Raw genomic sequence first — 27,588 nt, 5'->3', positions numbered from 1 at the left:
GACGTTTGACGTGTATGACTAAATTGACATTGCAAAACAAAAACAGGAGGCAAAATGTGTTTTTCATTTTTTTTGTTTATTGGCCACCATTTCACATTTTCCACACCAATCTGGATATGATGGAATGCTTTAAGTATCCCTCACTGCTGTACAGATGTTAAACGTAATCTCCTAGCTCTACTTGTGCCACCACCTACAGTAATACAGTACGCTCTATTTTAGTCAATAAGACTAAATGCAAACGATCCATTCCCACTTGAGTTTGCGGTGACAAGTAGCGTGTTGGGAGAGCCAAGATGGATACAAGGTACAGCATGTGTGAGGCGCGTCAGATTAACAAGCACTTCTCTCAAACCAACATCAAATGTCCTGTTTGAGTCACCAAAAACAATCTCTAGTGAGGCATGAACACAACGCCACTTTGCAGAACCCACTCAAAAAAACGCCAAAACCAAACATCCATGGCCTGAGTGTGTCCAAGTGCCAACTCTGCCCAAGGAGGCCAACTGGGCACGATGGTCAAACATAAAAAAAACACACTAGATAGTTAAAGAAATTAAATAAAACATGTTTTTTCCCCTAGCCAAAAAAAGTTAGCATTTGTTCCTTTTAGAAAAATGGTCAGTCCTCCTCAAGACGAGTGAGGAGAGCAACAAACGAAGATCTTTAACTACACAGAGGGGCAAGAAGTTGCTACACGCCGAGGGAAAATACAAACAAGAATGCCACTTGTCCTCGCACAAAACCGCTTTAGCGCAGACTCTTGATGGCTAAAAAAAAAAATCAGGTTTGAGAAAAAAAGGCAGAGAGTTGGCGTGGAAGCCTTGCTGGAGGCATCACTGTGCAGCCCCTCCCTTCAGATAGAACACCAGAATGTGAGGTTGGGGGCCGCCTCGCCACTCATGTGCTGACTTGGCCAACTACTTGGCGGTTACGAAAGTGACTTATTAATGTTCTCGGGGTCAGGGGGGTTCAATTAAAAGTGAAGTTAGTGTAGTGACTTGTAAAGAGGGGACAGGGTGGAACTCCTTTTTTCTCTCCTACCAGTTCTTACAACTCGTCATGACCATCGTCGTCCTCACCGTCAGAGTCCTCGTCCTGACCTTCACCCAGATCCTGGCGAGCAAACACAAATGTTACTTTAATCCTCAAACAACTACAATCAGAGCATGAAGTGCAAACATTTTTGGATGTAAAAACAATCCATCAAAAACATTGACAGTGTTGGTGCTAGGAATTTAAAAAATGGGGTCACAGGTACCCCATCAAGTCATAAAAATGGGGTCCCACAGTAAATTTTTGGGGTCCCAATTTTTAACCGTCTTGAAAACAAATGATAAATGTATGAATTATCCTGTTATATCTCACATTCTATATTGTGTTTTGGAAAAAGGTTGTCATAAACGTTGATTCATTAAAAAAATTATACAAAAGAAAATACATTGTTATGCATATGTAAATTTATTCTGTTATAAACATTCATTGATTCACTTTCTTCTTTCCTTCATGGATCTAAACCAGTGGTTCTTAACCTTGTTGGCGGTACCGAACCCCACCAGTTTCATATGTGCGTTCACCGAACCCTTCTTTCGTGAAAAATAAAATGTTTTTTTTTCAAATTCAAGACAAAGTTATATGTTTTTGGTAACACTTTAGTATGGGGAACATATTCTAAGTAACAAAGACATAATTTAGAGTTATTTGGTTAGGGTTAGAGGGTTAGGGTTATAATAAGGCCATGCCGAATAAGGCATTAATAAGTACTTAATAATGACTAGTTAAGAGCCAATATGTTACTAATTTGCATGTTAATAAGCAACTAATTAATGGTGAATATGTTCCCCATACTAAAGTGTTACCATGTTTTTTACTGGTGCACAAAATGAACTGTGCATGAACATCACCTTGTTCAAAGAACAAAACCAACACAGTGCATGAACTCACAACAAATTACACACCTGCAAATCAGTCTGACTTCTGCTGTTGCCGTATCCGTAATACGCCGATAGGGAGAAGTTTTTATTTACATGATGAGTCGGTTGTGTCTTGACCTCCGCTGAACCCCTGAGCCCGACTCACCGAACCCCTAGGGTTCGATCGAACCCAGGTTAAGAACCACTGATCTAAACTCTTTACCGCTGCCGGTATTTTTTTCTATATTTTCATTTAATAAGTTGTAGGTGCTGAGATAGGCGCAGGCACCCCCCGCAACCCTGAAAAGGACAAGCGGTAGAAAATGGATGGATGGAAGTTGTAGGTGTATTTATTTTAGTATAAGAGTGTAAAAAGTTTTTTGCTTCGGTCATGAAATGATGATAGTGGTGTGCCAAGGCATACATGCATATGACAAATGGAATTGATTATTCTCACCTGTATGTTATATATTCTCATCAGTTTAAAAACCGCCACATCTACACTTTCATGGCAAATAATGCCAACAAACTTAGAATTTGGCAAGTTAGTTTCAATGTCATTTTAATACAGTTGCACTCAATACCTCTCGCATTTCATCTCTGGCTTGGTGATGGCCATAAGCTGTGTGTTCCCCTTTAAGAATGGCTGCATGTGGGGTGAGTGACGCATGTAAGTGAGTGGGCAAGTTAGGAGAGGGAGCGCTAGCATGTTCAGGAGTGTTAATAGCCTGGTGGATATCCGCTTGGCTTTGTGGAAAACATAAATAAAGAGTTGTAACAAATCAACGGCCTCATCACTCCGACCAAAGAACGGAACTGTAGGGAGCCACTGCCGGGTAAAGTGGAGGGTGTTGACCCCCGACAATATATCGGCCCTGGAGGGAACGTCTCCCCTGCGCTCCTGGACCACGGTCCGGGAGCAGACAAGCAGGAAAGGTGTAACAGGATGTTTCTTGGTGCCTGGTGAGGCTGGATCTTTGAAAATCAGTGCACCCAGTCGTAAATGTGTTGTTTTATTAGCCCATTTACATGGCGTGCAAAACATCTTTCCATCTTCATAAGTGAGCCATTTGCTGAAAAGTGGCTCCTGAAGAGGACTTTCGGAATTGCGCGTCCTTTCTGATTTCAATGCGTAAAAAGACACTAAAAGTGTGTTAACGCCAACAGTGATTTAATGACATTTTTAAGAGTGTTTTGATAGAAGAGCTGTCCGACTATTGTTACGCTTTAAGTTGCAAGCAAATAGTTAAACATCCCCACAATAATCAGGGTAGCAAATGTCTGACACTCAGTCACACCAAAACATTTGGTCTTACTCGCCAGTATTAGCTCATAGCTAGAGATGCAAATAACTGTTTTTCCAACCATGTAAAGGAAAAAAGTGCACGTTAAGGTCAGTCTGAGAAGAAGTTCATTCATTGAATCACAAATAAATGATTAAAAACACAAATGTATTACTGGTCGTCTGCACCATACTGAAGCAGAATCAGCGAGCCAAGAATGTTAAAACATAACGCCAGAGAGGGAGGAATGGACTTGCCATACTTTTGTTGACCATTCAAACTTGAAACTAATCCAGCGGCATCACTATTAACAAACATGGAGGTGAAAACAATCTGCTATCGGAATGTTCCTCTGACAAAAATCCCTTCTGAAATGTTTGAAACCCTTCGTTAAAAATAATAAAAAGCCAACTTCAAAGATTTTAACTGATGTTAAAACTGCTGTTTGTTGTTTTGCTGTACACCAACCCCCTAAAATACACTACTAGCTGTGCAGTTACGACATGCATCCATGTGTTGCAAAGCACAACAAATTTCTAGAAAGGCATGGGAAGAAATAGCCATGTGACAGTCCCATCATGGAGGAAACTAAAACACAGCTGAGCGATACAACACGAGTGTGTACACATTCATGGTTAGTTCAGACACACTTTGGCTACAACAAGGAAGACCTCGCCCAAATAGAATAGTTGAGTGGGATAGCCGTGCAATAACCGAAAGTGCGGTAGAAGGTTCAATAATTGTGACTTTTGCCATAATCACAAAAAAACATCCAACAAGGGTTTTTCCACCAAGTACTTGCGGATTCATGTTTTGCTTTGGTATTAAAGGCCTACTGAAATTATTTTTTTTTATTCAAACGGAAATAGCAGATCCATTCTATGTGTCATACTTGATCATTTCGCGATATTGCCATATTTTTGCTGAAAGGATTTAGTAGAGAAAATCGACGATAAAGTTGGCAACTTTTGCTCGCTGATAAAAAAGCTTTGCCTGTACCGGAAGTAGCGTGATGTCACAGGAGGTAATATTCCTCACAATTTTCCTTTGTTTACAATGGAGCGAGAGAGATTTGGAGCAACAAAGCGACGATTACCCCATTAATTTGAGCGAGGATGAAAGATTCGTGGATGAGGAACATTAGAATGAAGAACTAGAGGCAGTGCAGGACATATCTTTTTTCGCTCTGACCGTAACTTAGGTACAAGGGCTCATTGGATTCCACACTCTCTCCTTTTTCTATTGTGTATCACGGATTTGTATTTTAAACCACCTCGGATACTATATCCTCTTGAAAATGAGTCGAGCACGCGAAATGGACATTCACAGTGACTTTTATCTCCACGACAATACATCGGTGACACACTTAGCTACTGAGCTAACGTGATAGCATCGTTCTCAAATGCAGATTGAAACAAAATACATAAATCCCTGACTGGAAGGATAGACAGAAGATCAACAATACTATTAAACCATGTACATGTAACTACACGGTTAATAATTCTCAGCCTGGTAAAGCTTAACAATGCTGTTGCTAACGACGCTAAGGCTAATTTAGCAACTTAGCAACCGGACCTCACAGAGCTATGATAAAAACATTAGCGCTCCACCTACGCCAGCCAGCCCTCATCTGCCCATTCATCAGCCCTCATCTGCCCATCAACAGTCGTGCTCACCTGCGTTCCAGCGATCGACGGCGCGACGAAGGACTTCATCCGTGGGTTTGGCGGCTAGCATCGGCTAGGCGTCTGCTAAGTTCTTGTTGTGTTGCTACAGCCAGCCGCTAATACACCGATCGATCCCACCTACAACGTTCTTCTTTGTAGCCTCCATTGTTCATTAAACAAATTGCAAAAGATTCACCAACACAGATGTCCAGAATACTGTGGAATTATGAAATGAAAACAGAGCTTGTTGTATAGGATTCTCCGGGCTCCGAATACTTCCCTTGTCCTCGTGACGTCACACGCATACGTCAGCATAATAAAACGTTTTTAACAGGAAGTGTGGCGGGAAATTTAGAATTGCACTTTATAAGTTAACCCGGCCGTATTGGCATGTGTTGCAATGTTAAGATTTCATCATTGATGTATAAACTATCAGACTGCGTGGTCGGTAGTAGTGGGTTTCAGTAGGCCTTTAAATAGTTATTTCACAGTATCAAATACAAATGTATGAACTTTTACATTTTTTTTGAAGATCTTTCTGTGACAATCAAGCTACGAAAAAAAAAAGTTGATATCTTTGTTAGAGGGTGAACTCGTAAAAACCAGTATGGGATCAAATAGTTCCCCCCTCGCCCCACTTTATGTGACATCTGCACTCCTGTCTGGTCTGGGACCAGCTGAGAAAGATGTGCGCAGGAAGGCCCTCCATGTTGCACGTGCGTCTCCGGGCAAGGCCCAGTAAACAGAACAGCTGTAGAAGATATGAGTGGACAGTAATAGGCTGTGCTCAAATTAGACTTCTGAGAAGGAGTGGTAATAAAATTAATCAGTCCTGTTGTGCAAAGAGGACCCGTAATGTTCGGCTTTGTGAGCGGCAATTAAAAGCCAGCATGAATCCTCTGCATTAAAACCCGACACATTAACATCTCACCTATTTACACTTGAAATTGTGAATTACAAACGACTTCAATGCTCACTGTTCAACTATCGATCTTTTAGTTTAAAGGGGGACGGAACTTTTTTGGGGGAATTCTGCCCATCGTTCACAATCATGAAAAACATGACGGATGGATTTTTAAAAATGCGTTCTAAATATTAAACGTAAATAGAAGTCCGCTAATAACAGCGCAGCCAATGGGAGGTCCACTGTTTCGCCCATAAAAATCAATAACCACTCAAAAAGCGCCAGCAATACTCCATTTACATTAAGTAACTTAAATATAACCAAGTATTAGTGATATTAATATGATGTTTACATCATCAACTGATCAGCTGCTTGCTTGTTTCCCTGCACCCTGTAAGTTTATTGTAGATCATCAATCATGCCTCTCACCTGAAAAGAAGATGGCTGAAGATATATAAAGTCACCAGCCTTGGCGTCACTATAGACAGCGATTTTAAATTTGACAAACAAGTCAATGGCGTTTTAAAATCGTGTTTTTATCATCTTCGTCTTTTAGCAAAGGTAAAACCATTTTTATCTTTTAACCTTTTTGAACAAGTCGTGCATGCTTTTATTTCAAGTCGCCTAGACTACTGCAATGCACTTTATGCTGGCATTAGCCAAAAAACTCTCTCCCGGTTGCAGTTAGTCCAGAACGCGGCAGCACGACTTTTAACAGGGGCCAGGAAACGTGAGCATATAACCCCAATTCTTCGGAGTTTGCACTGGCTCCCTGTTCATTTTAGAATTGATTTTAAATCCTTGCTGTTTGTTTTTAAAGCTTTACATGGACTGGCACCTCAGTATATCTCGGACCTCATCCAAATTTACACTCCTGCGCGCGCTCTGAGGTCCGAGAGCCAGCTCCAGCTCGTGGTGCCCAGGACGAGACTTAAAACCAGGGGAGACAGGGCCTTCTCTGTGGTCGGCCCTAAACTCTGGAACACTCTGCCCCTCCATGTTCAAACTGCTCCCACAGTGGAGTGTTGTAAGTCTCGTCTAAAGACCCACTTTTATTCTTTGGCTTTTAACACTACGTGAGTTGTGTGGTCTTCTGTCCTCTGTTGTCCTGTGTGGTTAGGGTTAGGGTTATAAATTTTGATGTCTATTTTACTGTTTTAATTGGTTTCACCCTTTAAAATCGTTTTTAATCATATTTATTTTTTATATTGTCTCTGTATTGGTTTTCTATTCATTTATTCTTTGTTTTTATTCAGTCATTGGTGTAGCATAATATTGTTTTTAATATTGTTTTTAATATAGTTTTTAATATTGTTTTTAATATTGTTTTTAACATGGCTGTGCAGCACTTTGGAAACATTCTTGTTGTGTAAATGTGCTATATAAATAAAGTGGATTGGATTGGATTGGATATAATCTGACAAGTTGGCACACTTTGACAGCCATTTAGGATCTGGAACTGGCGTGGACAACATGAAACACTTGTTCCGCCCTCACAAGGATTATGGTAATTTTTCATCTCAATGGAATATATGAACATCCTAGCAGTCGGCAACCTAATGACAGCAGACCTTGCACAGTAAGTGATGTTTAATTATGTTTGTTGGCTCTCAAAGTCTACAGTGAGCAGAAATCAGGGATGAAGAAAAAAAAGCAAACGTTATGAGTTTTTTTAATTAATGTGCCGCGTATGATTAAAATGCTCAAAATATGTAAATTGCCAACGTTATTATAAATGTACCAGTTACTTAGTTACATTTATACTTACATCATGTATATAAAACCTATATGGAGGTATTTGGATGTTTTTAAGGGCTCTACAATTAAACAGCTCCCATAGTCTCTATTGTAAGCAGACTTGACATAATTTAATATTTAGAATTCATAATAAAAATAAAAAAATCAGTCCGTCGTCATGTCTTTCATAATGATTGTGAAGGATAAGCAAAATTTCCCAAAATAAGCAAAATTTCCCAAAAAAGTGCAGTTCCCCTTTAAGCACACCCACTTGGAGAAATAGGGGTCAGGGATAATGTTAGGACCTACAATCATGACTCATCCTAGGGCTATTTTAGGATCTTAAGACACAACGAAAACTAGTAAAGATTAAATGCACTCAAATACCTTGAGTCTATCTGAACCATTCTTTCTAATCAACTTCAGACATTTTTGTAAAATTGATGGGGTGCACAATTCTAAACAGGCATGTGATATGAACTTAATGAAAAAGACGGGAGTCTGGGGGCCACAGGTCCCCAGCTAGGTCCTGGTGGGAGGGACAACCCCTTCGAAGCTCTTGGTTTTTCAGCAATTGAACATGCAATATATTAGCAAAAAAAAGCACCATTTAAAAGATGTTTTAGTGATTAAATAATTGAAAAAGTATCAACAGAGTTGACATAAATACATAGCCCATTCATCCAAATGAATCACTATGTATGTTTCAGTCACTATGTTATTTAGTCACTACAGTAATTGTGTTCACATCCACAGGAACCACATGGGTTAGTCTACTCTATACAGTATATACAACCTTACTCACTTCACAGCATACTTGCCAACCTTGAGACCTTCGAATTCGGTAGATTTGGGGGGGGGGGGGGGGGGGGGGGGGGTTTGAGGTGTGGGGGACTGGGTTGAGGTGGGCGGGGTTTGGTGGTAGCGGGGGTGTATATTGTAGCCCGGAAGAGTTAGGGACGCAAGGGATTCTGGGTATTTGTTCTGTTGTGTTACGGTGCGGATGTCCTCCCGAAATGTGTTTGTCATTCTTGTTTGGTGTGGGTTCACAGTGTGGCGCATATTTGTAACAGTGTTAAAGTTGTTTATACGGCCACCCTCAGTGTGACCTGTATGGCTGTTGATCAAGTATGTCTTGCAGTCACTTTCGTGTGTATGCAGAAGCCGCATACAACATGTGACTGAGCCGGCACACTGTTTGTATGGTGAAAAAGCAGACGCGACGACAGGTTGTAGAGGACGCTAAAGGCAGTGCCATCACGGCACGCCCCTAATAATTGTTGTCCGGGTGAAAATTCGGGAGAATGGTTGCCCCGGGAGATTTTTGGTAGGGGTACTAAAATTCGGGAGTCCGTTAAAAAGACTGAGCAGTACAGTTACACATCCAGCTGAGCTGTGCTGGCACACTGCAAGTCATTTTTTATTGTTATTAAAAATAGGTTTAGTTTTAAAGGGATCCTGTATCACAAGCTTATAAGCATGTGTGAGACAGTATAATTGTGTGAAGTCATAGAGTGTTTGTCTTTAAAAGATTGTGTCCATTTAGTATTGAGCATTTAAAAAAAAAAACAACAAAAAAAAAACATTTGCATAAAAAAAAACTAATTGTCCTGTCCCATGTTGGTAGTACCAAAAACTCGAAAATTATTTGCTTAAGGTACATTTATTAAAGATATAAAAAAATTGTGATATCATGATTAATTACGAGTTAACTACAGACAAGATGCTATTACTCAATTAAAAATGTTAATCGCTTGACAGCCCTAAATTGTATACATCTGTGCTACTGTAGGTACTCATACATTGTAAAATAATTATGTTCTTTATCACCCTATGTGAAATAACACTGCTCGAAAGACTGCTGCAACTTATAATCATTGCATATTTTGTCTACATTCTTTGCTTAAGTTTTATACTATAATATATACTTAAAACTAACATATCTTAATGCTGCTAGAATTAGAAGTCACGCCACTAAACAACTTGTCATCGTATATTGTGTGCAAAGACACGTATACCAATAAATGGTGAATTTCTTACCTCATCATAGTCATCGTCGTCGTCATCATCATCCCCAGCAGGAGCACCTCCATCCTGACCACCACTCTCCAGAAACTTGGTGAGGCCTTCCAATGTTCTCTCCCCATTGTAATCGATCACCTATTGACAGGATGTAGTTTTTTTTATTTCTTCAACCCGGTATATAGAAGCTTTACAATACAGTATAAGATTGCTCAGGCGTGATTTTATTGGAAGTGGTCACATGTGAAAAGGACACATGTATTTCAATGCAGACACCACAGCCTGCCACAGACATTGTCAAATTAGGGTCAGGAGCTAATTTTCACACTTTCTACGAGGGGGAAACCAGTATAGCAGCTTGTGCTGTGCGATATATATTGTAGTGCAACATTAATGTCTGGGCTGCAGTTATTTAAGTGCAGCAAAACTGATAATTTGCGGGAGCATTTTTCTTTTTAGTAATTTCAGTCTTGATTTTAATTGTATTCAATAATTGTACCTACTAACAGTTTAACAGAATAAACCATGTAAAATTATATAAAAATGTGTATAAAATTTTTAAGGCTAAGGTCAGGCCGAATACAAAACACTAATAAAATATACTGCAAAATTACTCAACTGATGAAAAATGTAAATACAATTAGTGCTAAAATTAAAAATTCTAAATTAATTAATAAATAATGTTTCTCAAATAAACTGCAGGCGGAAATTAAAATACAGCTTTGTCACTTAAGTCATATTTTTTGCGCTTTGAGAAAGTTCTTTGACTTTAGCTCCAGACCTCTTTGTTTAGTTATTTTTTAAAATATTGTCATTACTGCCACACGTGGTGGAAAACTATTAAAACAGTGTACTGCTGTGGCCCATACGGCCCACAGATGAGAAACAGGTATTTTTTGGCAGCCCTCTAGGGGCGCTCACAGCCCAACAATAGGCCCCTGCCCTATGGTTAAGAACCACAGCTAAACCAACAAAACAACTGATGGCAAAAATGAGAATATCGGCGCAAGAGGAAAGCAGTCTTACAAGTATCATAAAGCAGGAAGGTAGCAGAACCAAACAAGAAGCATATGGAGGTCAACAGGCTCACATTTCCACCGTTCGCATTGCTAAACCTAGAAGCTCTAATGACACTTGGCCGTTACTTTGGAAGTGAATAAACCCCTATATTTCCAATGAACAACTGCAAGACCAGGTGAAGACCTGCTCGTGTGTTTAAAAAAAAGTCTGCTCAAATAAATGATTGAAATACCTTGTGTTCATCTCCCACCGGAAAGAATTTAAGTGTGGGGAAGCTGTGGACTTTGACTACTTCAATCTCATTGGCTGTGGAGTCCATCTTTGCCACAACGATGTCAGCACTGTCCTTGTATTTCTCTCCCAACTTTTCCCAGATGGGATTCAGCTGCTTGCAGTGGCCACACCAAGGTGCATCTGCAACACAGGAAAGTTCATTCAATCAAGGACTTTTGTTCCGCTATCACCCTTTTTTTTTGTTCACAAATACTGATTGTGTGGACATACCCTAAGAAATAAGCCATTATCTGTTGAGTTGCACAATACCCTACTAGGGATGAATCAAAGAATTTACCCAAAATAGTGCACATTTCAATGTGAATTGCTGAATGATACAGCTACTATTTTTAAGTGGCTCTTTTCAGCATCAGTGTCTGGTAACAATTCCCATGGCAGAAGCAGCCACATTGCGTACGTGTGAAGCCTGACCGACGCTTGAAATGAAAAAGGCTTAGTTCCCTGTGAGACTAAGAATGGTACAGATTCAGGTTACAGGCAAGACACACAGACTTTGCCTATTTAACAGCCATGTTGAAAATAGGACTTTAAAAAATGAGCCTTTTGCCTCGCTAAGGTCGGTAAGGACGAACAGATTTGCCCTAATCCTGTTTCAAAATTAATTTGTTCTCAACATTATGCAAACAAACTGAGAAGCACAGTTCTTACAGAATTCTACAAAGACGTTTTTCTTGGGATTGAAGACGACTTCTTCAAAGTTCTTGCCGACCAGAACCTTAACTGGGTTTTTGTCCCAGTCTTCAGGGATGTCTTGGCTCATGAGGTGAGGCTGAGGAGGAAGAGACAGCACAACAATTGTCACCAAGTGAGAATGTACCACATTAGCTACCATGCTTGCTACTCAGCTGCTTGGCCAGGTAAGAGAGTGCTTGGGCTTGTTGGGTGAGGTAAACTAAATTGCCTTATCTTAATTATTTTTTCAATGGCATGTTATTTGGTGTCATGTTTGCACATTTATAATTCCTCATCTGCTTTTTCTATTGCATGCGAAGGAGCGATCACATTACTCAAAATGACAACTTCATTTCGATTTAGCAGATTATTTTGTAGTCTATTGTCATCTAATATGAACGTTTGTAGAAGCGATCGCACAACAGTTGGCTGCACTGAGCAGGTGCACATGTCTGTTAGCCCAATCCCCCCAACCAATTTGTGCATGTCCTCATACTAAATAATTGCAATGGAAGAGGAGCAATCGCACTATAGTTGGCTACAATTTATGCATGCGTGAGTGGGTGGGTGTTATTGTCCCAGTGCTTTGATCGCCAAATCCCACCAAACACACACCTGTGCGCAAGCTCAACAAATATAACTGTAGAGCGATAACACTGCAGTCGGCTATAATGTGCTCATCTCTATGTTAGTTTGTCCAATTGCTCGAACCCACAAACACATGCGCACCCCCCAAATGTAACTGTAGCGTAGCAATTGCAGTTGTCTCAAAGTTTTGCTTGCACGGTCTCCCCAACCAACATATATGCTGCAGATACATGTTTCTTTGCTCATTAACCCAATTGCTTAAACCCACACGTACACATAGCTCATATTAAAATTGCAGAGGAGCAATCGCACTAAAATTGGCTATGCTGCATGTGCGAAAGTTTTCGCCATTGTCAGTGTTTTGCTAGCCCAAACCAACAAACTAGCACATGCACCAAGGGATGTAACAATATGAAAATGCCATCACGGTTATTGTGACTGAAGTGATCAGTTCTCACGGTATTGTTGAATGTGCTCACTAAGTACTTCTAATCGCACTGAAATATTTTAACCAGTTTTGTTTTCTTCTTCTGATAACTAAAATAAATAGATACGATGTTGGAAATCCCACTATTTTGCATGTTTTGTGTTTCTTATGCTTCACTAACAAGTGTGTTCTTGCGGTCGTTGTGGCATTCTACTCTGTTCAGCTGCCCTTGAACGCACCTCTGTCTCGTATTCTTCCGATTATTGATCGGTCACTCTGTAGGGTCAATGTACACAATTGAAAAACTTTGTTGCCCAAACAGCAATGTGTTTATATACAAGTTTAAACTGGGGTATGTGGTTTCTTAATGGAAAAAGAGAATGTATCTTGTATTCATGCTACCATTTAAGTCAGCACCAGTCAGTTTATCAAAGTGCAGTTCTGGTTTTTCGATTATCTTAATTTAAAAACGGTAATACTAACTTTTGGACGTTTTACCATGGTTATCATTAATGCCATTTATCATTACATCCCTATACATGCCATATGTAGAGAATTATAGAGAAGCTATCGCAACACGTGCCTGTTTTTTGCTGATATTCAAACTTAGTCAAACCTCTGCACCCCGAAAGTTGTACACCCAGACAACTATTAGTTGTTTTCCAGTTACACAAATCAGCATAAAGCTCTTTTTTTTTTTTTAAATCTATCTGAATCAAAAATGAATTAAGCAAGGAAGCATTGTTGTCAATCACAATCCTACCTTCAGTTTGCCTTCGGTGAATTGTGTGCAGAATTCAATAATACTTTCTGCAACGATGGCATCGTTATCTGGCTTGTACTTGGTCATCTCATCCTCCAATGTGATGAGACGGATGGCAGGGCACTCCTCTTTCTTTAGGCCAAAGAACTCCAGGATGCGCTGGTTGTCGTCCACGTCGCTGTCGATGAAAATGAACAGGATCTACACAGAGAAAATTAGTCAAACAAAATGTCCTCATCCTAACATGAAGTAAGTGATTTCTGCGAAAAACATAACTAAAATGTGACCTTAGAGATGACCTACCTGACCCTTGAATGACTCTGCCGCTTTCTTAAACTGGTCCATTTTTTCCTGGAAGTCTGAAGCTGCTTTTGGCAGGAACATGAGAATGTGGGACTTGATCTCTCCCCCAAAGATTTTTGTGGCGGTCTTTGGGTAAAACAGATATAAAAACGAAGTGTTCACATGGACATGTGGCATTGCGGACTATTTTATTACTAAAATTTAGATCGGTGAGTTAATGTACACGACCCCACTAATTACCTGCTCAGTGAACTCGATGACCAGAGGCAGTTGGTTGGCCTTAACGAAAGACAGGATGCTTTCTTTGGTAAGCTCACCGTCAAAGGTGTTTCGTCCCTCATCAAACTGAAAACAGAAAAACACATTTGTCTGCCTGGATGACAAAACATTTACTGACAACCCACATGAAAATCGCCTGGGGATTTCCAGGCAAACTGACTATTGCGTGTTAAGAATAGCTCAATAGAAGGTTGTTTTGGCTGATGCCATGCTGTCAGACTTGCTGGCAATTCCTGGCAGTAAAATGAAGCCTGTTGCCTCGAGACCCTGTTTTGAGAGTTTGCCTAACTGCAGGCAAGGAGCCCACATGAGTTAATGGATCCAGGTTATTTACACGACCATAGGACTGAACACAGCATGTCAACAGACAGGACCATTAACTGACATGTTGAGGTGAAGGTTAAAGAATCTAAAGCTGCTCGAAACTTTGTCATTACGGATTATAGACAACCAACCTTGTAATAATGCCCCACTTCCTCTAGTTATCTTCTTTTGCTGCTCCATTAGTCCTCCATGGAGACCATGGCATGCATCCTAAACCAATTACCACGATCAATGTGTACATGCAAGAGATGTGGTTGCAGCAGGTGTCCTTACAAAAAATGTACCATCAGGTTTCAAGCTCCAGGTTCATTCATTTGCGGAATTCTATGATGCTTGAACGTAGGAGATTTAAATCTACATGTGCATTAGCTACGTAAGTGAAGAAAGTTTTCACTGCTCAAAGTCAATTAGCCTAAGAGTGGATTGTTTTTCTCATGTGCGCACATCACTTTGTGAGCAGATCTCACAACTGCAAAAAGGCAGGGATGTGAAAAGCAATGTAGGGGGACCTCAAGACATGGCAAAATCAGCACCTGGGATACTGTGGGGTCAACCGTGTCAGATTACAAACGCGTATCCTAAAAAAGTGCAGTCGACCAAAACGCAAGCTTAAATAAAAAGACTCACGTGAGGCCAAAGATGACCACTTTAATATACCGTATTTTGCGGACCATAGGACGCACTAGATTATAAAGCGCACTGCCGATGAATGGTCGATTTTCGATCTTTTTTTCATATATAAGGCGCACCGGATTATAGGGCAAAGGGCTGGGCGATATGGCCTTTCATTAATATCTCAATATTTTTAGGCCATGTCACGATACACGATATATATCTTGATATTTTGCCTTAGCCTTGAATTAACACTTGATGCATATAATCCCACCAGTATGATGATTCTATGTGTCTACATTAAAACATTCTTGTTCATACTGCATTAATATATGCTCATTTTACACTTTCATGCAGAGAGGGAAATCACAGCTAAGTCAATTTACCAAAACTGTATTTATTAAACAGTTATTCAGCAGTGGCACAAACATTCATGTAATTTCAAAACAGAAAGTGCAAGATTGTCAGAAACATTTTAAAACAAGCTATTAGTGCAATTTTGTGCATGATGTCACTAAGATGACACATCAAAACAACACTAAATTAAAGTGCACTTTTTGTACAGAACGCCACTACAATAGTTTAAAACTAATAAAGTGCACTTTTGTGCATGATGTCACAAAAGATATTTCCATAACTGTCAAATAAAAATGAGCTGCATAATAGGAAATCAAATAGTGTATGTCCTTCACTATGTGGTAGGCTATTGTGAACGTTATCTCCTTCTGTTGACTATTTTTTTCATACGGTGTTGATCTGGAAATGGTTGCTTGGGCATTTTGTTGGTGTGGCACCGAACGGAGATGTTGACATGCAGAGTTTCAAGCACTCTTCATTCTCTAGCGGGTGACTTTTCAAATGATGCTAAAAATTAGCAGTGCTGCTACTTTTTGTAGCAACACTTTTGCCGCATACTTGACATTATTACGGTTGTCTGTTCGACATATTCCCACTTGAAGCCAAACCACCGCCGGACGATGGTTTTTCTTGGAATTAATTATTCCTTCATTTGTTACCAGATTGGCACCTTCTTTCTCTCGTATTACCACTGGCACCACTCCGCTAGCACCACAGCTAACGTTACCCATGCTGCTACCTCTCTGCTCGGCGAGGGCGTATGACGTTGCATGCACGACAGTATGTAAGAAGGTACGCTTGTTTTATCTCTCTGTGAGAAGGAGAGACAAGAGTGAGAGGAGCCTGTAGTGTAATGCCCGCAGCTAAAAGCAACTGCGTGAGAACGTATACTCGAATATCACGATATAGTAATTTTCTATATCGCACAGAGACAAACCCGCGATATATCGAGTATATTCGATATATCGCCCAGCCCTAATAGGGCGCATTAATGGAGTAATATTATTCTTTGACAGAAAGCAACTTGAAAATGATCTGTAAAACATAATCTATGCAACATTTTGACCAGTCGCTTCAGGATCACCATTTTGTGGGCGGTCTTATTTAAGTGGCTCACCTTCGGCAGCGTCTTTTCTCCGTCATCTTTGTTGTAGCGGTGTAGCGTGCAAGGACGGGAATGGAAGAAGTGTCAAAAGATGGAGCTAACTGTTTTAATGACATTCAGACTTTACTTGAATCAATAACGGAGCAGCATCTCCTCATCCGTGGCTCACTAGTGCAACAACAACTCTCTTAAGAACTAAAGTTCCTTGGGTGAATAATGTGAACATACTACACCGGTATGTTTTAGTGCTTTCATGGTGAGTTTACTGACAGATATAAGTAAGAACTTTACACTACTTTGTATTAGAAATGGCAACAGCGGAGGATGAATGTTCGTTCCATAACAAGGAGAAAAAGAAGAAGCTTATCAACAATGGTGTCAGCACCGACTACAAAGGCGGACGCGCGAAATTTTTCAGGACTTATGCAGATACCAAATACAGCTCAGCAGGTACCAGAAGATAAGAAAAGTTGCTTTTGCATAATATTGTTTAACAAAACGCCAGATAATATGTCTTACCTTATACACACACTATAATAATACTCGTATGTTGAAGCACAGTACAATCCATCAAGCGGTGCGGCTTCATAGCTTACCAAAGCCGTAATAAAACATTTTAATAGATTTTTGAGCGCCGTGTGTAACATTCTATATTTTCAATGGAACATATAAAATGTTGCTGTTGTTTACTTGAGTCATATTGCAGTCTACACGCATCTCTTGTGTGTGACTGCCATCATATTGCAGTCTACACATTTATCTTATGTTTGACTGCCATCTACTGGTCACACTTATCATTTCACCATGTACCAAATAAAATAGCTTTGAGGTTGGTAAGCAAAACCAGAATTATTCCGTACATTAGGCGCACTGGGTTATAAGGCGCACTGTCGAGTTTTGAGGAAAAAAAAAGATTTTAAGTGCGCCTTATATTCTTCCTATATGTGAAATGTTACTGTTGGAACAAGTCAAGATAATAAAATACAATCCATGTCATTTATAATGCTTTAGTAGTAATTGCTACCACATTAGTTTTGGAGTTTTTGATGACAGAAGCTAACACTCACCTTCTTAAAGAGGACAATGCTGTCTTGGGACACCTCAAACTTGGTAAAAACGGCATCCTCGGAGGTAAGGCCAAAGGGAATGTCTTCTACGGCTTCAGCTGCTTTTTCGAAGGCCTTGGCACCATCAGACTCAACATCCTATTGACATTTTTGTATGATAAAAAAGACAAAAAAAAAAGTACTTTTATGTTTTAGAGAAAAATCTACACAAATGAGATGAGACTTTTGACTAAAAAGTTATGTGTATGAACCAGGGCAGCACAAAAAATTTAAAACAGCAATCACATTGGGGCTACAACAATTCATCAAGTACATCGACTAGAAAAAAGCATCAATTTGTATTTTGTTGCTTTGAGGATTTGTGTAAAGAGTAAAGTAAGCGGAGAGTTTCTGCAAGACTGCTATTGATTCCAAAGAAATAGCGATTGTTGAATGCCTGACATTGACGTGTACGCTGTGGCGTATTTGCTTACATTACAAGATTACAACTTTACCAATATCTTCTTTAGATTGGAGTTCGTATTATGGGCTGCACATTCAAAATGCTCTCACCTTAAAGAACCCAATGACCAGCACCTCACTGTCGGCGATCAGAGACTGTGCGGCAGTGACGTCGGTCAGCGTGGTGACAGCAGGGCCTGTGCGCTTCTTCAGCCAGTTAACAATGTCATCTGCCTGTCTTCCAGCTAAAACAAAAAAAAAAAGTTAATTTATGAAGATAAAACTAATTAACAAAACTTTTTAATTGACAACTTTGACATGTACATTTTAAATTCAGACTGACCCACTGAAGCAGCGTCTCAGTCCAAAGTGCTACTTCCCTCAACTCCACAGAAAGCAATTTTTATAAAAGGTGTGGTGGCTTCAATTTAGCCATGGTGCCGTGCCATGATCAGATACATATAGGAGTAACCCTGTGTTCTCTATCCTGTGCCGTTATTTTTCTGACAAATACACCAAATGATGGCACTCTTTAATAAACCCCCAAATTTTACTTTGAAAATCAAACACTGCACACTGAATCAGATTTATTTGGCCCTAAAGTGAAAGATCTGATTTTTTTTGCCAGTCTAAACACTCCAAAGTGCTTCAAATCTGATATTTTGGCATCAGATCCAGGTCACATCTAGGGCTGCAACAACTAATAGATTAAATCGATTAAAATCGATTATAAAAATAGTTGGCGATTAATTTAGTCATCGATTCGTTGGATCTATGCTGCGCAGAGGCAATTTTTTTTCTTTTAATAAACCTTTATTTATAAACTGCAACATGTACAAACAGCTGAGAAACAATCCAAATAAGTATGGTGCCAGTATGTTGTTTTTTTTCAATATAATACTGGAAAGGATAGAAATGTAGTTTGTCTCTTTTATCCGATTATTAATCGAAGTAATAATCGACAGATTCATCGATTATCAAATTAATCGTTAGTTGCAGCCCTAGTCACATCAGAAGGTAGTCCTGAATACGATTGGAATCTGATCTTTTCAAATTTGACTTCAGTATGTGACCAGAATCTGATTTTTTTGGCGTGTGCGGCAGAAAGGAGCAGTCGCCAGCGGAAATGGATATTTCATCACACCTGGTTCAGTTTCAATTTAAAATGACCAAATATTCGGTGCATCACTTTTCAATAGTGCAAACAGGCTCTCACAAAGGCAGCTTCCTCCCGGTCAACTTTGTTTTCACTTTATCGAAGTGCGTATACAGGTGACATCTAGACAACATTGGGGCCTGTGCACGTTTACACAGGAGTCTGATAAAAATCACATTTTACTTGCAGTGTAAAAAGTCAGCTGGAAAAAAAAAATCAGATCTTAAAAATCTGATTTCGGCCACTTTGGCCTGCAGTGTAAACTTAGTCATTGACCTAAAATCCAAAGAATCACCACTAAATTTGACATTTTTTTAAACGGACTGAAACATTTCATTGCCCAAGTCATTGAGCATTTGTCTGATTTGAAAACATTCAGGGTATCTGTGTTACATGTATTCAGGTATGTCTTCCAATCAATATTTCACAGGAAAATAGCTTGACAGCATAACGGCTAATGACCAAAATGGCGATTTACCTGTTTTTTTTCTCTCGTTTAGATGTGTGACAATATATTGATATAGCAAACTATCACGATATTCAATCTTTTGGACAGGGTTTTATAGACCCACTCTTGCCAAGTAAGGGTTTTTATTTTATTTTGCGCTGAAATGCTTTCATCATTCCTCCTTGGTGGGTCAATTCCCTGTTTTATATTGCAGGGTGCAAGATGCATACACATACAGTACAGGCCAAAAGTTTGGACACACCTCATTTCAATGCGTTTTCTTTATTTTCATGACTATTGACATTGTAGATTGTCACTGAAGGCATCAAAAGTATAAAACCTGTGAAGTGAAAGCCATTCCAGTTGACTACCTCGTGAAGCTCATCGAGAGAATGCCAAGAGTGTGCAAAACAGTAATCAGAGCAAAGGGTGGCAATTTTGAAGAAACTAGAATATAAAACATGTTTTCAGTTATTTCACCTTTTTTTTCGTTAAGTACATAACTCCACATGTGTTCATTCATTGTTTTGATGCCTTCAGTGACAATCTACAATGTAAATAGTCATGAAAATAAAGAAAACTAATTGAATGAGAAGGTGTGTCCAAACCTTTGGCCTGTACTGTACATTCTAAGACTGTGCTTACTAAGAGTTGTGTCCTGTCTTTGTGCTTCCTCAGTCGCATTTCATCCTTTCTTTCTTTTCTTTTTTAAATTTTATTTCGAACATGAACACACAGTGTAATACACACAATTTCATATAATTTCTCTTTACATCACGTCCGAAAAGGAGTAGGAAGAAGCAACGCTTATTTAATCCTACCCCTTTCCCACTTCAGAAAGTTCACAAATACATACGTTCATTTACTGTCTTCTTTTTCCTCCATCCTACTTCCAGCAATACCTAAAAAATGCCACTCTGTAGCAACTGTGGTCTGCAAAGACTTTCTGTCCATGCACATAAACTAACATTCTATTGTTCTTAAAGTAGGTTGTAGATTTATTTAAACATTTTAAGCAACTTCAAGCTTCTCTTAATGCTGCCATGACCGTAAACACAATATAACCTAAAAAATGGAGTGGCGATGGGAAAGTGAAGCCTTTGGAAAACATTGAACTTAAAAGACAATGGTCTGGAAAATGGGTCAATTCTTTAAAATATCAGAGTGGCCTCTAATGGCAATGTGTTAGGGTGCAGTCATCTCTGAATTACAGCACTACTTCAACTTACACGCTCATTTGGTTACGTCTGAGCTTGTAACTCAAAACACTCGTATCTCAAATCATTGTCGCCCATTGAAATTAATTGAAATCAATTTAGTCCTTGCGTGCACTCCCCAAAACACCACCATTTTAACATTTTACACACCTTTTAAAAAGAACTAACTTTTGGAACAAAAAAAATATTGTTTGAAATATACAAAATAGAATGTAATAGAAACAACTTTTAAAGTGACAAGAGGCTTGTCTAACATCTGAAGGATACTGTCTCCAACTCTCCTTGTTAGCTTGTTACCTAGCTAGCTAACAACAGAGACAAAACACATTTTTTTTAAACTTGGTATATATACACACTCGTGTACAGCTTTCAAAACAGATTATCACAAAACGCTTTTCTCTTTAGAGAAAGCTCAATAGCGTTGGTGTTTTGTTTTTTATATTGCTGCCATTTTGAGAGTCCTTTATATCAAATATGTTGTTTTTATAGGCACGTTGTCTGCTCTTGCTTTAAATGGAGTAAAAAATATTTTAGTAAAAAAATTATGAGTAGCAGTTATAAAATGAATAAATCTTTCAGAGTGAAGAAGTCTTTAATTGTTAGTAAGCATGTGCCTAAAACTATCTCAAGCTGAACTTAAAAGCCGATTGCAAAATTAGAGCTACTGAATAGATGTTCGCTTCATAATCCGATTAGTCGACATTGTTCAATGAGGCATTTGCCACAGTAGCTAGCAGCGGGGAGGCTCATAACTGTGTTTACAGTATGCTTGCAACTTAACAGCAACAAAAAGCAGAGAGACAGCTCCTATCTCAAAATACAACAGTATTTTGTTTCGACAAAATCTTAATTATAATTATAATTTTTATTTGTATTTTTTTTAAATCAATTTTTACCAACAATTGTGCAATGTTGCTTTAAAAACATCCCGTCTCCTCTGGTAATTCAGTTTGGGTAAAAAAGAAAAAAACAGCTCACCTGAGTACTCTTTGGGGGAGTCCTTGTCTCCTCCCTTGAAGAACTTGATGGTTGGGTATCCTCGGACACCAAACTCCTGAGCCAGGTCGTTCTCTTCCGTGGCGTCAACCTTACCCAGGCGGATCGCTGAACCCTCCGCCTTCAGCATTCCAGCGGCCTTGGCATACTCCGGAGCCAGCGCTTTGCAGTGACCACACCATGGGGCATCTGACAGATGGCGTACAAGCAAGAAATGTAGTGAACACGTAGGTAAAATATTTGGCACAACGGCAAAAAAACTATTCACATGAAAAGATGGTTTTGGCACACTGCAGGTGCAATTTATTTTGTCTTTATAGTGAGCTTGTGTTTAATATATTATTACCAGTAGGCTAGACTATTGTAATGGTCTCCTTGCAGGTCTTCCCAAAAAAAACTGTCAGGCAGCTACAGCTTGTTCAGAACGCTGCTGCTAGAGTTCTAACAAAGACCAAAAAATGTGAGCACATTACACCAATTCTTAAATCCTTACATTGGCTCCCTGTACATCAGAGAATAGATTTCAAAATCCTCCTGCTCACATATAAATCACTACATGGTCTAGGGCCCAAGTATATCACTGATATGCTCCCACTATATACGCCCTCTAGATCAATAAGATCTTCTGAGACCAATCTGTTAGCGGTTCCAAGAGTAAACTCAAATCAAGGGAGATCATCATTCAGTCACTATGCAACACATAGCTGGAATAAACTTCCTGAAGATGTCAGACTCTCCCCAACTCACTACTTTTAAAACTAGACTGAAGACTTTTATGTTCACCTTAGCTTTCAGCTAAATCTTTTAATCTTTTAACTTTTAACGTCTGCACTGTTTTTATTTTTATTGTCTGCATTTTAATTTTGCTTTTATTTTCTTTCATTTCACTTTGTTGTCTGTGAAGCACTTTGAGTCTGCCTTGTGTATGAAAAGCGCTATACAAATAAAGTTGCCTTGCCTTGCCTTGCCTAATAAACAGACAATTGCATAGAGCGACAATAATTTGTTCAGTCCAATGTTGATATTAAACACTTGAAATGTATATGTTTAATAAAACTTCTGTGATTAAGAGTTAACTACAGACAAAATACAATAATCGCAATGAAATATTTTCGTTTACAGCCCTAATTTTAAGACAAGACTGACTTATTTTATAATCATCCATTTATTCAAAGCAGACTTCAACCAATGAAATACTTTGTATAGTTCAAGACTCACGGTCATTTAAAAACAGCACTGCACATCATAATGGCGGCTACAGTTTTGATGTTTAAGGTCTAAAAAAAATCGGATTGAAAATCTTAATGGGCCGCTTGGCCTGCGGGCCGTATTTTGCCTAGGTCTGTTCTAAACGATAGGCAAAATTTCTAAAAACAGTGCAATTCCCCTTTAAAGGCCTACTGAAACCCACTACTACCGACCACGCAGTCTGATAGTTTATATATTAATGATGAAATCTTAACATTGCAACACATGCCAATACGGCCGGGTTAACTTATAAAGTGCAATTTTAAAATTCCCAGGAAACTTCCGCTTGAAAACGTCGCGGTATGATGACGTATGCGCGTGACGTCACGAGGGCAAGGGAAGTGTTTGGACCCAATTCAAATACCTCTGTTTTCTTCGACAAAATTCCACAGTATTCTGGACATCTGTGTTGGTGAATCTTTTGCAATTTGTTTAATGGACAATGGAGACTGCAAATAAGAAAGTTGTAGGTGCGATCGGTGGAGCGGCGGACTACAGCAACACCAACACCAGGAGGTTGTGTTGTGTTTTGAGCAGGATAGCAGACGCACTACAGTGAGTAAGCCCGCCGCCGCATCTAAGTTAGCTTCTGTTTCTTTAGCTTCGCCAAGCTGAATATTATTAATCGTGTATTTACATGTTCATGGTTTAATAGTATTTTTGATCTTCTGTCTATCCATCCAGTCAGAGTTTTTTTTAATTTAGTTTCTATCTGCATTTGAGACAGATGCTATCACGTTGGCTACGTAGCTAGGTTAGCTTCTATTTTTTTAGCTTCGAAAACTGAATATTATTAATCGTGTATTTACATGTTCATGGTTTAATAGTATTTTTGATCTTCTGTCTATCCATCCAGTCAGGGTTTTTTTTTAATTTAGTTTCTATCTGCATTTGAGACAGATGCTATCATGTTGGCTACGTAGCTAGGTTAGCTTCTATTTTTTTTTACCTTCGCAAAGCTGAATATTATTAATCGTGTATTTACATGTTCATGGTTTAATAGTATTTTTTATCTTCTGTCTATCCATCCAGTCAGGGTTTTTTTTTAATTTAGTTTATATCTGCATTTGAGATAGATGCTATCACGTTGGCTACGTGGCTAGGTTAGCTTCTATTTTTTTAGCTTCGCAAAGCTGAATATTATTAATCGTGTATTTACATGTTCAGTCACTGTGAATGTCCATTTCGCGTTCTCGACTCTCATTTTCAAGAGGATATAGTATCTGAGGTGGTTTAAAAAACAGATCTGTGATCGACAATAGAAAAAGGAGAGTGTGTGGAATCCAATGAGCCAGCTTGTACCTAAGTTACGGTCAGAGCGAAAAAAGATACGTCCATCACTGCCTCTCAAGTCCTTCACTGTAACGTTCCTCATCTACGAATCTTTCATCCTTGCTCAAATTAATGGGGTAATCGTCACTTTCTCGGTCCGAATCTCTCTCGCTACATTGTAAACAATGGGGAATTGTGAGGAATACTAGCTCCTGTGACGTCACGCTACTTCCGGTACAGGCAAGGCTTTTTTTATCAGCGAGCAAAAATTGCAAACTTTATCGTCGATTTTCTCTACTAAATCCTTTCAGCAAAAATATGGCAATATCGCGAAATGATCAAGTATGACACATAGAATGGATCTGCTATTCCCGTTTAAATAAAAAAAATTCATTTCAGTAGGCCTTTAAGAAAAATGTTACAAAGTACAGAAAATGTGATAATTTTTTTGGGGTAGATAAACAGCCATAGTCTTGAATGAGCTCAACATTTTATCGCTGGGTTGGTGTGAAAAAGGTGAATGTTGATGAAAAACATCAAATAACGGGCTGGAAACAAATATATTTGCACACATCATCCATTGTGTTCGCCCTTAAGCATTCACACAGATAATACTTAGTTGAGGTATGCCAAAAACTAATACCCTGCAGTGCATCATTTTGAATACTTTACAATACACCACCCTGCAGTAGTCTTTGGTTAAGTACATGTCAACTTAGCTCCACAACCATACAGAAATCCCGCCCACCCTAAAGCGCAGATTTCAACCATTGAAATACTTTCTATAGTTGAAGACTTACGGTCATTTAAAAACAGCACTGCACATCATAATGACGGCTACTGTTTTGATGTTAAAGATCTAAAAAAAAAAATATGTAGAATGTCTGGCGGACCGGATTGAAAATATTAACGGGCCGCATGTGGCCCTCGGGACGTATTTTGCCCAAGCCTGTTCTAAACGATAGGCAAAATTACTAAAAAAAAGTGCAGTTCCTTTAGGCAAAATTTCTAAAAAAGTGAAGTTCTCCTTTAAGGAAAATGTGATAATTATTTGGGGTTGATAAACAGCCATAGTCTTGAATGAGCTCAACATTTTAATGATGGGTTGGTTTGAAAACCGTAAAAGTTGTTGAAAAACGTCAAATAACGGGCTGATGAAAAAAATAATTTTGCACAGATGTGTTCGCTCTTAAGCATTCACACAGATAATAGTCAATTCAGGTATGCCAAAAACTAATACCCTGCAGCGCATCATTTTGAATACTTTACAATGCACCACCCTGCAGTAGTCTTTGGTTAAGTACACGTCAACTTAGCTCCACAACTATACAGAAACCGCGCCCACCCTAAAGCGCAGACTTCAACCAATGAAATACTTTCTATAGTTCAAGACTCACGGTCATTTAAAAACAGCACTGCACATCATAATGGCGGCTACAGTTTTGATGTTAAAGGTCTAAAAAAAATTATGTGGAACGTCCGGCGGACTGGCTTAAAAATCTTAATGGGCCACATGTGGCCTGCGGGCCGTATTTTTGCCTTGAATTGATTTACGTTACCATGAATTGATTTACGTGGACCCCGACTTAAACAAGTTGAAAAACGTATTCGGGTGTTACCATTTAGTGTTCAATTGTACGGAATATGTACTGTACTGTGCTATCTACTAATAAAAGTTTCAATCAATCAATCAAAGGTCTGTTCTAAACTATAGGCAAAATTTCTTTAAAAAAAAGTGCAGTACCTTAAGGCAAAATTTCTAAAAAAAAGTGCAGTTCCCCTTTAAGGAAAATGTTAAAGTACAGAAAATGTGATAATTATTTGGGGTTGATAAACAGCCATAGTCTTGAATGAGCTCAACATTTTAATGATGGGTTGGTTTGAATACCGTAAAAGTTGTTGAAAAACGTCAAATAACGGGCTGATGAAAAAAAATATTTTACACAGATCATCCATTGTGTTCGCCCTTAAGCATATTCAATTCAGGTATGCCAAAAACGAATACCCTGCAGCGCATCATTTTGAATACTTTACAGTCTTTTAAGTACACAACTTAGCTCCACAACCATACAGGAATCCCGCCCATCCTAAAGCGCAGATTTCAACCATTGAAATACTTTCTATAGTTCAAGACTTAAGGTCATTTAAAAACGGCACTGCACATCATAATGGCGGCTACAGTTTTGATGTTAAAGGTCTAAAAAAAAAATACGTAGAACGTCCGGCGGACCGGATTGAAAATCTTAACGGGCCGCATGTGGCCTTTGGGACGTATTTTGCCCAAGTCTGTTCTATAAATAGGCAAAATTACTAAAAAAGTGCAGTTCCTTTAGGCAAAATTTCTAAAAAAGTGCAGTTCCCCTTTAAGAAAAATGTTAAAGTACAGAAAATGTGATAATTATTAGAGGTTGATAAACAGCCATAGTCTTGAATGAGCTTAACATTTTAATGCTGGGTTGGTGTGAAAGACGGGAATGTTGTTGAAAAACATCAAATAACGGGGTGATGAAAAAAATATTTTTGCACAGATCATCCATTGCGTTCGCCCTTAAGCATATTCAATTCAGGTATGCCAAAAACTAATACCCTGCAGCGCTTCCTTTTACAATACTTTACAATAAGCCACCCTGCAGTCTTTTAAGTACACGTCAACTTAGCTCCACTATCCAGAAACCCCGCCCACCCTCAGCTCATTGGCTTGTCTGACCTACGATCAGGCCGTGATTGGTCCAGGGATAGTCACGTGGTTTGGGAGCAGGTCAACAATCTGACTCCAGAGCAGCGGGACAGGCCTGAGTTGCTTACAGCTTCAAAGTATTTGTGACTCGTTCAAAATTAAAGCTCATTGGCAAACAACTTCTGTCTTTATTGTCACCATTAAATGACCACAGACATGCTACTACAAAGATAAGTAAATTAAAGTATTATATGTTGTGTATAGCGCGCCAAGTAATTAGCTGTATCAAAGTCAAGTGTTAGCCTGCATCGAAACATCATTATACAGACTTTTCCATTCCACTCCAGGATTTAGCCAGTACCGGAAGTAACTTGGGGAAGGCGACAAAGTTTCATTGTATGACACACAGGTTAGCTAGCAAGCTAGCCGAAGAGAAAGGAAAAATGGCGGACAACCTTTTAGGTGGCTTTTGTGCTACTTACAGAATTCTACCAGGATGTTGGGATGCAGTAGGAGAGCCTCGTCGAAGTTACTTTTCTTAAGCACCAGGACGTCATCTTCCTCGGTGATCTCCGCCGGAATGGCTACGGCTAACGTGCACAGGAGGAATATCTTGAGCATCTTCGTCGACGAGAAGTCTTCCGCAGGGACAGACAGATTTGCAGTCAAATTTGCTATTTCTTTCTTCCTTATTGGTTTTTGTTTTTCTTTTTTTGGTGCTATGTTTTGTGTCTGGCGCTCACTAACGTGGCAGTGCACTCGGGAAGCGGAGGGGGGTTAGCTGCAGTGCGCATGC

At 39.2% G+C, this 27,588-nt stretch overlaps 1 protein-coding gene across 1 annotated transcript; it reads right to left on the bottom strand.

Annotated features, from left to right (window-relative positions):
- Positions 1 to 55: 55 nt before the first annotated feature.
- On the bottom strand, positions 56 to 27,588 carry p4hb (prolyl 4-hydroxylase, beta polypeptide). The gene is made up of 11 exons (XM_062032435.1): positions 27,275 to 27,588; positions 21,578 to 21,784; positions 17,890 to 18,023; positions 17,338 to 17,475; positions 13,834 to 13,938; positions 13,594 to 13,719; positions 13,291 to 13,491; positions 11,489 to 11,609; positions 10,779 to 10,960; positions 9,545 to 9,664; positions 56 to 1,116 (listed from the first exon to the last, which is right to left on the bottom strand). The coding sequence occupies exons 1-11, from the start codon at positions 27,411 to 27,413 to the stop codon at positions 1,051 to 1,053; spliced, it is 1,539 nt and encodes a 512-aa protein (XP_061888419.1). The 5' UTR covers positions 27,414 to 27,588; the 3' UTR covers positions 56 to 1,050.

This window comes from Entelurus aequoreus, linkage group LG22 (genome assembly GCF_033978785.1).
Source record: "Entelurus aequoreus isolate RoL-2023_Sb linkage group LG22, RoL_Eaeq_v1.1, whole genome shotgun sequence".
NCBI classification, from domain to species: Eukaryota; Metazoa; Chordata; class Actinopteri; order Syngnathiformes; family Syngnathidae; genus Entelurus; species Entelurus aequoreus.
Note: the sequence above shows the minus strand (reverse complement) of the source record. Positions and strands in the feature narration are given on the sequence as shown.